Here is a 13749-nt window from a genome sequence, read left to right as displayed (position 1 = left end):
AAAGTATGCGAAAAAATTTAATGCGTGGTGCTTATTTGCAATGTGTCTCTTGTTTCGATCTCTCATATTGCTCTTATATTGCTATCACAAATATGTTGTACAAATGCTGTACCAGTATGGTAATATAGCACATTTTCTGTTTAAGCTAATTTAACGTTATAAATTAGGATATCAGTATCTTGTGCAAAAAATAATTTGGGTGTATGCTTGAACTTTTGATTGATGATGAACTTGAACTTTTCGTCTATGATATTTTCAAAAATGTCATAATTCAAGTTTTTAACTATTTGTGTAATATGTTTTCGTAGAAATTCATTGATTCTTCAACTAGATGTAAGACTGGAAAGACTTTATTACGTATTGTGATACCTAAGTTGATATTAGATTTTTGTCTAATAATTCCATTTCATTTTGGATATGGAATATGAATTCCACGCCAAATTAACCGAAAACAGTCGATTTTGACCTGATCCTCTCTCTGTTTTATCAAACTTCGTACATGAGCATCTTGGAAAAATAACATCTCCAATTGCAGTGTTAAAATTTGATTTTAATATTAAGAAATTTTACATCTCAACATCATTCCAAACATGGAGTGAAACAAAACACTCAGCTAAGAGTTCCGAGCTAAAAGACGACCATTTTGAAAGTTTGAATGAGTTGATATGTTTTTTTGTGGATGGTACACATCATACAGCCCTCGTAAACGAATTTTTCTCTATATGTGTTCCACAATTTTTTTACAATCGCCAATTTTCTCTCTTGGTTATTTTCCAGATCACCTCTGACTGAAAGGTAGCGCCAATCCAATCACAGAAGATCTTCAATCCAATCATCACGTATCTCCGTTTCTGAAGAGTCCAGCATTCAACTCAAACGCGCGCTAGAACGCATCGTAATTGAAACTGATTCCAGTTATGTGTAAATATTAATTAAAAATGAATAATGTTACAATGCGAGACCGCGTCCCTCGTGTCCGTTGCTGAAGAGTGTTACTGTTTTCCGGTTGTATGTGTGAAGGCTCCTGTGCTGCTGGACCGCGTGGGAGGGTATATGTTAATTATCTTGAATTATTATTAAGTCGTGTGAGCGAGGGAAAATAATCCCTAGAAACGCGCTGCAGCGTGAATCTCCGAGCGGAGGGGGAAAACAACGGAAAAATAAGAGGATAGTGAGTTTTAATTGAGTAAGTGCTGTGCTATGTTAATGTAGGAGGAATATTTAAGTGCTCCCCACGAACCACGAACAAACCATGGCTTCAACGGCAGCTTTGAACGCCGACGGAAGCGGCAAACAGCAGCAGTCACCCCGCAACACAAGTACCCAGTCCGTGGTCAACCCGACGGCGGTAAAATTGGGCACCATCGATGTCCCGAAAGCATTGCAGGATGGCGAGAAGTTTCTCAAGTGGGACGAGGTAAGAGTAGTTTCACGACGAATGTCCGATCCAAAAGCGTATTGCATTTCCAGCTGTTGATTCTATTGAAAAGTTTCATTCCGACATGGATTGTTAGCTATCGAAGTCGGAATGGTTCAATTGGGGTGCACCCGATCCGGTCCCGAAGAAGCTTATCGTGTCCACTCCGGTTAAGCATTCATATCGATACGTCAAGCACACTTTGGATGGCAAACGGAGAGAATAATGGAGGGACAAAATGTATCTTAAAATAGCACTCCCCTCGCAATATACCTTTTATGTGGCTCCAAATATAGCCATATCTATGTGCAGGATCCCACCGCAGAGCATAAGTGTAATCACTTTTCTATCCTTTTTCTCTCTCTCTCTGTCTGTCTCTGCAGTACTTCAGGATACCCGTTGCACGTTACAGCGGAAGACTATAAATATAGACAGGAAAAGGGGGGCTTTTTAAAAGCCTGGAAGAGATGCTCTTGAACTATATCCGTAGTCGCGCAGCTGGGGCTGTGTCACTTTGTCCCCTTTTCGCTCGACCCTCACTACCCAAGTGGAAGCACTTGGTGTAGTATACACGCTGCTGCTCCGGCATGGAACTGCTATTTTTTCCGCTACTTTCTGTCGCAAAGTTGGCACAACAAATCTTCCAACTAGGCAGGCAGGCAGGCAGATAGACAGAGTCGACGTCGAGTCTTATCTTCTTGAGAGCACACTCTTGGCCGGTAGTTTCGCTCGGAGCAAAACAAACAGCACTAACTAGTTGGAAATGAATAGGCAGATTAGTTGTGCAGTATGCTTTCATTTGCATGATGGTATGTGATTGGTCCACATGATATGTGGCCTGTTAATATAATTCATGGGATAATTCATTCTGTTTTCAATATTTATTTATTTTTTTATTGTCATGTATTGTTTAACTTGGACTGTTTGGAAAAGAAGGTACGAACGTGAAAGCCGAGACGCTCGAATACATAGACAATCTTGATCTATCTAAATCTAGGATGGTAATTGGATAATCTTGCTGCAATTAAGCGATCAAAGAATTGTCTTACTATCGCTGCATCATTGAGTCATCTCTGTTCTACGTGATTATTTTGCTATTCGTTTAACCATATTTGATACATTCTGAACTATTTTTACATATCTAATGTTTCACTTTTAAATCGATCGTTCGATTCGGTCACTGAGTTCTTCTCGTTTGATGTCACTATTTTCCATAGAGAAACTTTACCATTCCCACTTGGTTCAGAAAAAAAAACATTTATATCTGTCTAAATCCAAGGGTCAAGAGAGTGAGCTTATTTAGGCGCATTAGCATTTTGGCTGTACCAGAGCTGGAATTAATCGTGTCCATATTACGTGTTTCATCGTATCTGTAAATTGTAAATTACACAGTAGACATTTAGGCGCAAAAGTATTCCCTCTGTTCTTCCATTGTTCCATAAGATCATACAATAGGGAGGCATTTACGGACCAGCTGCTGATTGATTAATTCTAGAGGGTTGCCAATAATATATGAAAATACCCTTCTACATAATGTGCTCATGGTAAATACTCTCAACTAGTTTTCATGACAAATCATAATAGAAAAATATAATTTGTTAAAATATATGCAACAATTTTGCACTACAAATGAAACTATCCATGAATATATGATACGAAAACGTATGTTAGGGATGTGGAAAAATAGTCTTCAGAAAGTTTATCTCATTTGGAAACTTGACATCTCGAGTGGTTCGGCATCCCTGTAGTTCGCGCTTGGACGGGGAAGAAGAGTAAGGAGCCATTTGTCATGTTTTGTCTTAGGACCGGACAACGAATACAGTTGATATGATCATTGTTGTGTTATGAATAATAGAGGAGATGTGTCTGAAACGCGCCTGCCGGGCCCGCCTGATTTTCTCATAAACCAGCAAGAATAGAAATGCAATGGATATATGCAATCGTGCTAGTCAATGATAGAATCCTACCATGCAAGTTTTACATTTGTTAACACGCTTTAAAAAATAAGAAAAATAATTTTCTTTGGGAGCAATTTTCGATGTAATTTTTCACATAATTTCTATAAGGTTTTTGTTGTTTGAAACCGATTCAGTGGCGATAACTGTGGGTCATATTTATTGAGTCGAGTTCCCAGTGAATAGATCAGATGAAGAAAATGGTAAGAAAGGATTCATTTCATTCTCAATTTGATACTTTCCGCATCAGCTTACCATCGGGCAGTATGGCATATCCTCGATCGGGGCAATTTGCTCGCCTTCGGCCGTAAACATTCTCACGAGAGAAACAGCTTGTATGTGAGGGATGCCAGATAATTTTTTCAAATATCTCTGCATGGCACGAATAAATGTCCTCGAATGTAATCATAATAAACAAAAATGAGCAAACCATCACGATATTTCTAAATCGTGTTCGATAAATCACACAAACAATTGTTTTCACATACTTTGACATGACCTCAGTATGTTTTCACAAAATTAAATGTCTTCAAAACGAAAACATGTCTTCACATCTGGCATCTATATTATGTGCTCAGAGAAGGAACACAAGGAAAACAAGAGCGCGGACTGGATAACTAATGCAAGAATACTGGGAGAACACGCTCACCGGAGAAACGGTTTCTTCTCTTCGCTGGTGGGCATGAAGTGAATAGATTGATGGAATATCTCATTCATACAAGCTGTTTCTCTGAGCTTTATAGTCTCTGAGATAAACAACTCATGGGCATATTATACTTCTGGTGGGCCATTTAACACCCTATGATTAGAAATTTAGAATTTGGGCGCCTTACAAAATGAAATTCATAGCACTTTTGTTATTTGAGAGACCATGACTCCGACCTTGAATCGATCTCCATCGCTGCTGATTGTTGCGTGGACGTACACCAAGGTTTTTTTACGCGGTTTTTACGAGGTGTTTTACGTGGTTTTTTTTACGCGGATTTTTCTTTATACGCGGGTACCGCGTAAAAAAAGACCAGAGCAATATTACATCGCTCACTCCGCTCAAATCTCGTCTTCATTCTCCGTCAGAGCATATGACGGTAATCAGTGCGATGGAACTTTGCGTTTATGACGGAAATTAGTTCAGCACTCTATCACGATGCTTACGTAGATTTTAGGTGACCTGGTTTTTCTTACGCGGATTTTCCAATTAACGCGGTTTTTCCAATTAACGCGGATTTTCGAATTAACGCGGTTTTGTATTACGAGGTACGTATCCCCTGCGTAAAAGAACCTGGGTGTAGGTACAAAGATGGTGTATTGGCTCATGAGATACAGAGTTTTATGATGATGCATTCATATAAAATTTGAAAAAGGTAGTTTTGTAAAACAACGCGTTTAAGTTTTAAGTCGGCATCATACCAAATTAGCTACTACTTTTCTAGAATGACTGTGACTCGGCAAATAAATAGAATTTCGAAAAATCCTTCCAAGGGCATATTCATCAATGCCTGATGTTACGAAACCACAGGGCAGTTTCGTGCAGCAGTTGGGTGATAAAAATTAATATTGCCGTCAGGTAGTATAGTGCAATTCCAAATGAATTCGTCCTAAAAATGCAGATTTTGGAAACATGTATTTTCGATTTGAATGAAAGTTTGTATTCCGTTTGGGTTCGAGGAAATATAAGTTTTCTCCAGCAATGGGGAATTTTTTGACTCAAGTGTAACTTTTGAAAAGGGCGCATCGCTTTTAGTAAGAGAAATCTTTGATGATTTATATCTTAAAAACTATGAGTCATACTGAAATAGTATCGTAGAAAGAATTATAGAGTATCGATGTTCAAAGAAGGAAAAAATATACACTGAGAAAAAAACAGTACTTTTTTTTATTTACAAAAAACTTTAATTTTCAATATCTAGATTATATTTTTTTATTTTTTTTATTTTTCATATAAAATATACAGTATATAAAATATATACAATATATAAAACACATAATAAATCTATATAAATAAAAATGATTTGTTGTCCGTTCCTCACAATTTAACTCGAGAACGGAGCAACGGATTTAACAGTCCATATCAGGTTTGATGCGTCTTAGTTTGCGTCAGGTAAAATAATTTCTGTGGGAACTTGAATGTCCGAAATTATTTAAATGAAAATATCAATTGTGGATGGATGAAGTTCACCGGGTCAGCTAGTTAGACATATTTTGACGTAGGGCTATATCTTTCATTTTTGTACCGGGGTGTAAGCTCAAAGTTTCGAAAACGAGAGAGTGACGCTGGACTGTAAGGTTTTGAAGGTTAATACCTCTTTTCCGACTAAACGGAGTGGTATGATTATCATTTCAGTCGAAAGAAAAAATTTCCACGAGTTATATGATTGTTGATTACTGACCCGAAAACTTTTCAATAGCTTTAAAATTGCTTTGAAAACAGATTTTTGAACTGTATATAAACTCGCATACGCTCTGGAAATCGCTCTGGACGGTCGCACTCAAACGAAAAAAGAAAACAATATAATCGAAAGGGGTCGGGTTTACGTTCCACCCTGTCTGAGTATAAAACATGACGCTTCCTTTGCTTTCGTCCATTGCTACCTCTACTCTCGTACCGTGAGAACTCTTATCGTATTCATATCGCTCGTTGTAATGGCTCGTACCAAGCAGACAGCTCGTAAATCTACCGGTGGTAAGGCACCACGTAAAAAAGCAGTGAAATCGCCCAGGACTTCAAAACCGACTTGCGCTTCCGTAGTTCCGCCGTTATGGCACTGCAGGAGGCAAGCGAGACATGTTTAGTCGACCTATTCGAAGATAGCAATGTGTGTGCTATCCACGCAAAATGCGTCACATCATGCCCAAGGACATACAGCTGGCCCGTCGTATCCGAGGAGAGCGTGCTTAAACAGCCGCTCTTCCGCTTTCATCATTATTACCTTGGTATCTTAGCATATAATCAACGGCCATTTCAGGGACACCAAATTTGATGGATTAGAGTTCAGAAAAGTTTCTGCAGGCCGAACTGAAAGAAGGTGGTGTCGATGATAATTTGATACCGATGGGTGCCATTGACTATGGATTTGACGGTGAAGAATACGAAATATTTGTATAGTGAATATTTCTCCATATCAAAGAAATCATATTGATGAAATCAGCATTATACAATTATTTGTGTACGAATGCTGCAATCTGCCCAATTCTATTTCGTTTCCGCAGGCCGAAATGAATGTAGCATTTAGCGAAAATCGTGATATCAATGGATAATTCGATACAGATGGGTGCCATTGAATATGGATTTGGAGTGAAAAATACGAAACATATATCATGATGTAGTGGATATGTCACCATATCGAAGAAATCACTTTGATGAAAGCAGCGTTCTATAATTATTGGAGTACGAATGTCGCAACCGTTTTCCGTTTTTGCTGAGTAATTCCAAAGAGGAATCCATTCCTTCTTTAAGCTTTAACTATTCTGCTTTGGATCAACGGAATGGTATGATAATCATTTCATACAAAAGATAAAATATTCAAGAGTTATAGATTGCTATTTATTGAGCTTGAGCTTGGGTAGACTGTACAATTCGTAGTTGCTCTCCGTGATTGACCTGAACCAACCAAATTGCACAAAGAACACACAGAATGACGCTTGGGACTAGCAAATCATTCTCGTTGTGCAATTTTCGGTGATTCGAGCTTTAAATGGTCAATAACGACGCCGGCCACGTCCTTACAGTCACCAGGGGAAGGAAAGGAATGTTAGTATGATATTCGCCGCCCGAAGGCCTGAAGGGTCGCCTCTATAGCGTGGTTCCCTAACGTTTATCATGGATATTTGTTAGTGGGATAGGTTAAAAATCAGGATTCACTGCGGTAGGTGATGTGATTCTGTAAACGCTAACTCTAACCTGCTTAACGAAGAGAGAACCAAGTCCACAACAAAACGGACCTACAAAACATCGTGGCTTATTGCATCGCGAGCTTCCTGGTTTCTACATAATTTAATAACCGCTCACGGAGAATATTCATGAGGAACCTGAAAAGGTAACTCGGTAACACAATAAAACGAACCTAAAATTTATATATCGGCTTATCGCGTTGCGAACTTCCTAATTTTAACCATATTTTGACACTCTACGATGGTGGGAATGGGAAACACCTTTACAATATAAGGGATGTACAATATCTGAGCTATCGGGTCGCATACTTTCTAACTTTTGTAATATTCACCCTAGGACGGAAATTATCGTTGGAAAAGGAAGTCACTTAGAAACACGTCTCAAAAGAAAAGGCCTAAATTGGATCAAGTGATCTATCACGTCGCATACATTCTATCTTTATGAATTTTCTATTATTCGACGACAGAGGTTATCCATGGGAAACCTTAGAAGGTCACCGGGAAGCGCCTCTACAATAGAACAGACCTACATCATATTTCGTGGAATATCTCGTCGCATACATTTTAACATTCGGAATGTTCTACCACCTCACGATAGAGGTTAACCATGGGAAACCTGAGAAGGTCACCAGTAAACACCTCTACAATGAAACGAACCTCCGATATATTCGTACAGTACAGGTTCGTGCTATCATTGAAATAAAGCTGATATCACAAACATGTGTATTCGGAACATACACTGCGCTTCACAACCACAGATCCACAAACCTCCTCCGAGTCTCCAGAGATGAGCAAGAGGTCGGCCAAACTTGATTCATGTGAATTCATGTGAAACTGACGCCAATCCTGCAAAGGAGTGAGAGCCCCTCCATCCGGCTCCACATCTATGAAACATTCGAATTTTTGTCTCTTGAAAGCTTCGCGCCTGAACACAACAATAAAGTTCAAACGTTCCGCCCCCCAAACGAAGATAGCTGCTACATCCCACACTACACACCTCAATTCAACCGACCCCCCACCCATCTCCGCAAACCCAGAAAAAATGAGTGGCTCTATAGTTGTGAAACACAGTGTATATCGTGTTGGTTTCTTTTACAGCTGAAACACATTTTGATAATACATTTGTTTCACGACCACAAATACAAATACAAATACAGATACACAAAACACATTATTCAAACAAAACATGACACGTAAATAACCAATATATCTCCCAGATATATAAGATATATAAACAGATATTGTATTCACAAACGTATATTTATGAAAATACTAACGGAAAAGGAACATATCTCTAAATATATAGGTTTCCATTTTTTACAATGAACTTCAATTTGAAATTTTAATCGTCCCTGTCTAGAGATAGAAAAAGAATTAAATAATATTCAATTTTTTGTATAAAACATGCCGATACAAAACAATACTAATAAAGCCACATTTTACATGCAAGAGTACTTGAATGCGCCAATAGTAACGCGCTAAAAAATTCGGCACAAACATGCATGGTCGACGCAACCCCCAAAACCACACAGCGTCGGGTTACGTGTCCCTCCTATCACCAACCGAACAATCATAACCGCGAACAACTCATAAAACGATCTTAGACAGATTACCTTACTCGAACCGCCCACATCCACTATCCAGCCAAAAATAAGAAAAATGGGCTCTCCATAACTAACCGATGCCGCCGGTCACGCCAACCATGCATATCGGAGCAGTATTGGCATTACGAAAACATATACGTAATCCTCCAAAACGATACACAAAAAAAAAATCAATCATAGAAAAAAAAGTGGAGACTTAGCGTGTTTGTTGTATCATTCCGCTTCTGCATGCGCTCAATTACTCTCCGCTCAGAAAACACTCACGGACGCGCATCTAAATATGACGACGAACCGTAACCTCTCTACGATAAAAACACTGCAACGCATTGCATCCAAGAGAGTTCAGCTTCTCTCACTGAGCCTCTCCAACGTAAACAGGATGAGAGAGCACAAACAGAAAAAAACCAACACACTGAAACCGGACACATGATGAAGAATTAATTTCCCATCGTTTGCGTTAATTGTATATTAAATATTCCAATTCATGTATCCTGAATTCATAGATGATGCATTATGCAGAAGAACTATGAGACACATCACGACACATTTTTTAGAAAATTATTTCGGAACGTTTTGGAAATAAAACTCTTCCAACACAATAGCCACCACCATTAAAGAAAGAAACACGAAACAAAACCAAGCGAGCGAATCGAATTGAAAACACGTAATCTCTCGATGACTGCTCACGCGAGACTCCAGTTATAGATTGCTATTTATTGACTCGACAAACTGTTTCAATAGCTTAATAGTAGCTTTGAAAACAGGTTATTGAAATCATCCGTATCCGTTTGTATACTAGCGCACCCGCTTGGAAACCCATTAATCGTCATTGGAATGTGAGATGAATTCTCTCTCAGACTGAGTTACGAATATAATGAGAAGAATATGATCAAAAGGGGTCGGGTATACATTCCACACCCCGTCTGAGTATAAAACATGACACTTCCTTCGCTTTCGTCATTATTTTCGCTCGAACCGTGAACGTTTCGACATTTACTTCCATTCGCTGCTGTCAGAAGAATTGGGCAAACACGCTGTCTCCGAAGGAACCAAACCGAGCCGAAGTATACCAGCTCAAAATCAATCCCGAGTACCGTAGCATATAATCAACGTATTGGGACTCCAAATTTGATGGATTAGAGTTCAGAAAACACTCTCTGCACGCCGAACTGAAAGGATCATTTAGCGAAAATCGTGGTGTCGATGATAATTCGTTGCCGATGTGTGCCATTGACTATGGATTTGACGGTGAAGAATACGAAATATTCGATATTGTATAGTGAATATTTCATTATATCAAATAAATCATATTGATGAAATCAGCCGGATATAATTATTTGTGCACGAATGCCGCAATCTCTCACGATTCCATTTCTTTTCTGCAAGCCGAACTGAAAGGAGCATTTAGCGAAAATCGAAGTATCGATGGTAATTCGATACCGAGAGGTGCCATTGACTATGGATTTGATAGTGAAGAATGCGATATGATATGGTGTAGTGGATATTATATTACATATCGAAGAAACAGCTCGCGTTGTCGGTAGAGCTATGAGGGCAGGGCGGGTCTGCAACGAAAAGAGAGGATATCACGGTGACACAACGTTCACCCGTCAAATACAGGAACTAATTGCATCTAATCGCTCCTCGCACGCTCGGTGAGGACGCTGATTCAGGTCACAATCAGGTTCAGGCTTACCTCCACCGACCGCTCCCGTCGGTTCAGGATACGTCTCGAAGGAAGCTGCTTCCACTTGTGGGGACTCGATGGCTCCTTTGCGGTTATCCTCGCTATCCACCCACGACCTCTTCGGTTAGCTCGTCTGTCTCAGCGATGTCTCAGATGCTCCTCCTTTGTTCCCGAATCACACTCGCAAGAACTCGCGGAACTACAATAAGGAAGGCAAATTCCGACAATCTTAGATTGAAGGTTGTCAATGAAGGTGTTGGCTCGCTCACGGCTCAATCCAGAAGAACTAGTCACTCGTCGCGTATCCACCATCAGGACTCTTCGCCCCGTTATGGCTGTCGTTTTGGGCTTTCGCCGAGCAGAGCCATTTCGCAAATGACAGCTGATGTAGGGATAGGACTGTGAAGTTTGATTTAGGGAATAAAAGGGATGAGGAAAAGGATCGAGAGCAGTGTAATTCGGCTTACCATTACCGTCATGATTACATCCTCGTTATCCTCGTGGATTGTGTTCCTAGCAACAGGATACAACAGTCCAAGCAAGTGACGTGCTAATAATCTCTCAGAATCGTTACAACGTCAACGTTAGTCCTACGTCCACCTTGCGGTTATATTAAAGACTTCTAGTTTTTTTTTAAATATCTCGAGAATGACTGCATTTAGAAAGTGTTTGATAATGAGCTGCTTTGTTTTAATTCACATTCTTCTTCTTCTTGAATGGCGTTAACGTTGCCTTGTGGAATTTTTGCCGTCTCAACGTATGCATTAACTAGCGTCATTTATTAATACTTGGTTGAGATTTCTTATGCCAAATAACACGCCTTGAATGTATTCCGAGGGGCAAACTCTTGAATACGCGTAACCACAGTGCAAGTCGAAGAAAATTTCTTTGACGAAAAATCCCCCGGCCAGAACGGGAATCGAACCCGAACACCCGGCATGATAATGTGAGACGCTAACCACTCGGCCACGAGGGGTTTTAATTCACTTCCGGATTCATAATTTGTGGCCAAAAATGATTGTTAACATACAATAATTTGAGGTTTCGAAAATTCATATAAAAATCGATGTTTTACAAAGTTCGTCTAAAATAGTTTCACTATTTTTTTTCTCAGTGTATATTTTGTCCAGATTTAAACACCGTCTTTCTAAGACACTATTTCGGTACGACTCATAGTTTTCGAGATATAAATTAACAAAGATTCCTCTTACTAAAATCGATACACCCTTTTTAAAAGTTACACTTGTGTCAAAAAAAAATCCAATTGCTGTGGAAAACTCATATTTCGTTCAACCCAAACGAAATACAAACCTGCATTGATCATTGGCACTGAAAAAATGTTGCTTGCCAAAACATAAATGCAATGTAATGAATATAAAATGAATCATTGTAAATTGATTAATTTGATGTGTAAAAAAATATTATTTCTTATGTAGGTTCTCCTTGTTCATATGTCTAAGCGGCATATTCAAGGGAAAGATACTTGAGATGATTCATACATAACCATCATACAATATACCTGCATATGATGACCGCAACTCATCGCGCACAAAGCAGGTTTGCTACTGAGCAGCAGCCAAAAAATAGAGTATCATCGCGGCGATTAGAAATTCGATAAGTCACACCACAAACCAATATATTCGATTACACGAGAGATCTCTTCCCAAGACAATCCTTCACGGCAGCTATCGACAGGTAATTTAAAGTGACGCGAGTGACGGAGTGATTCGTAGGCAAGCGATTTCCTACTATGAAATAGGAGAACGTTAAAAAATAGATTGTGGTTAACACTGCAGAAAAAAGCGATACTCCGCACGCCAGCTGAAGCGGTTCTATCTTTCCGCGTTCAATGAGCAGGAAATAACTCAATCAGTTAAAACAACAATACTTATTGCGTTGATTTTGGATGGCGCAAATTAAATGTTGAGTGCGAAATTCAGACCCAGACCCGTTTAACTCATTGGTGCTCATCCCTTGATTATTGAAAATTCAAATTCCTCGAACGAACGTCAACAAACTTCTCATGAATATTACAATCCAATACCTCTCCGCAGCGTGCCGCTGCCAAACAAAACTGACAAACTTCTTCGCCACAAACTTCCCCATCTGCTGATGCGAAAGCTAAAGCAAAAGCAATAAACATTCCCAGGCGAAATCATTCCCAATAAATCAAAAGTTATTCCGCAAAACCATTGCAAAGTGGTACACACTGGAGCAGAATTTATATTTCGGTCCGCGCCCTCTGTACATGTGACCGCCGCCGAGGCTGTAGCAATATTCAAAGTAGCTGATGATCCTGGCCATCACATCCCATCCCGGCTCCTCGGCAGATCCGAGACCAAAACTGATTCCCAGCCGATCCCCGGCCAGCAGCGTTTTTTTCGAAAGGTTCAACATTATAAGCAGTCTATGTTTCGCTCTGGCTCCTCTCAATGGTGGGGATTCATCGAACGGTTGACGGGCAAGCGGATCGATCCCGCCAGGAAAGGATATGAAATTGCAAAGTTCATTCGATTTACGTGTGTGTGTGTGTATATGGTGTGTGCTTCTATCGGCGAATGCGCGCTTACAACATGAGATATGGCTGAAGGTTCCCACCATAACATAATAATATACGGTTGCTTCTATCTTCGAACGATCGGTGTGGGGTTCGGCAAGGCTTAGAGGAAACACACATTTTTTCGCCGGTGTTCGATGAACGAATGCAGAGCCATCTGTATGAAATGATCGACATTGTTTACAAGAAAATTTATTACCTTCAAGCTACAAAAAACATGACAAAATCAATCGAAGTAGCCAGGAAATTAAAATTTTCACTTCCGCCAACCAACATCTATAAAAGGCTGTTGAATCGTATGTGGGGTCTCTTTTTTACCGCTCGGTTTTGACCGATGAAGACCAGCTGCTCGAACTTCAGTTGAAATAATTTAGTTTGTGAATTACTTATCTTGAAATACTTTGTGAATTGTTTAATAGAAATGTGATGTGAAATTATGGAGAAATAAAATTAGTTTACGTACCTGCATCGCCTCACCGTTCCGGAAAGCGCTACTTGATAGGAAACCTGCCTTACTCACCCTCAAAGTTGCTGAACAGTGATCCTGCTCTTCTTTGCTATCGACAAAGTGGTCCTTCGAACCGGATTAACGTCGAACTCCGTTGATCCAACATCTCTATCGCTTGTGGAATCCTAACCAC

At 39.7% G+C, this 13749-nt stretch overlaps 1 protein-coding gene across 2 annotated transcripts in view; it reads left to right on the top strand.

Annotated features, from left to right (window-relative positions):
* Positions 1 to 13749, top strand: part of LOC129777142 (1-phosphatidylinositol 4,5-bisphosphate phosphodiesterase classes I and II) — a 339666-nt gene that overhangs the window by 56499 nt on the left and 269418 nt on the right. For both annotated transcript variants that reach the window (XM_055783222.1, XM_055783221.1), the window contains exon 2: positions 778 to 1417. In XM_055783222.1, the coding sequence (XP_055639197.1) occupies positions 1253 to 1417 (165 nt within the window). In that variant the 5' untranslated portion in view covers positions 778 to 1252. The remainder of the gene's footprint in view (positions 1 to 777; positions 1418 to 13749) is intronic.

This window comes from Toxorhynchites rutilus, chromosome 3 (assembly GCF_029784135.1).
Source record: "Toxorhynchites rutilus septentrionalis strain SRP chromosome 3, ASM2978413v1, whole genome shotgun sequence".
NCBI classification, from domain to species: Eukaryota; Metazoa; Arthropoda; class Insecta; order Diptera; family Culicidae; genus Toxorhynchites; species Toxorhynchites rutilus.
The sequence above is the reverse complement of the archived record's forward strand: the minus strand, read 5'-3'. Positions and strand labels throughout refer to the sequence as shown.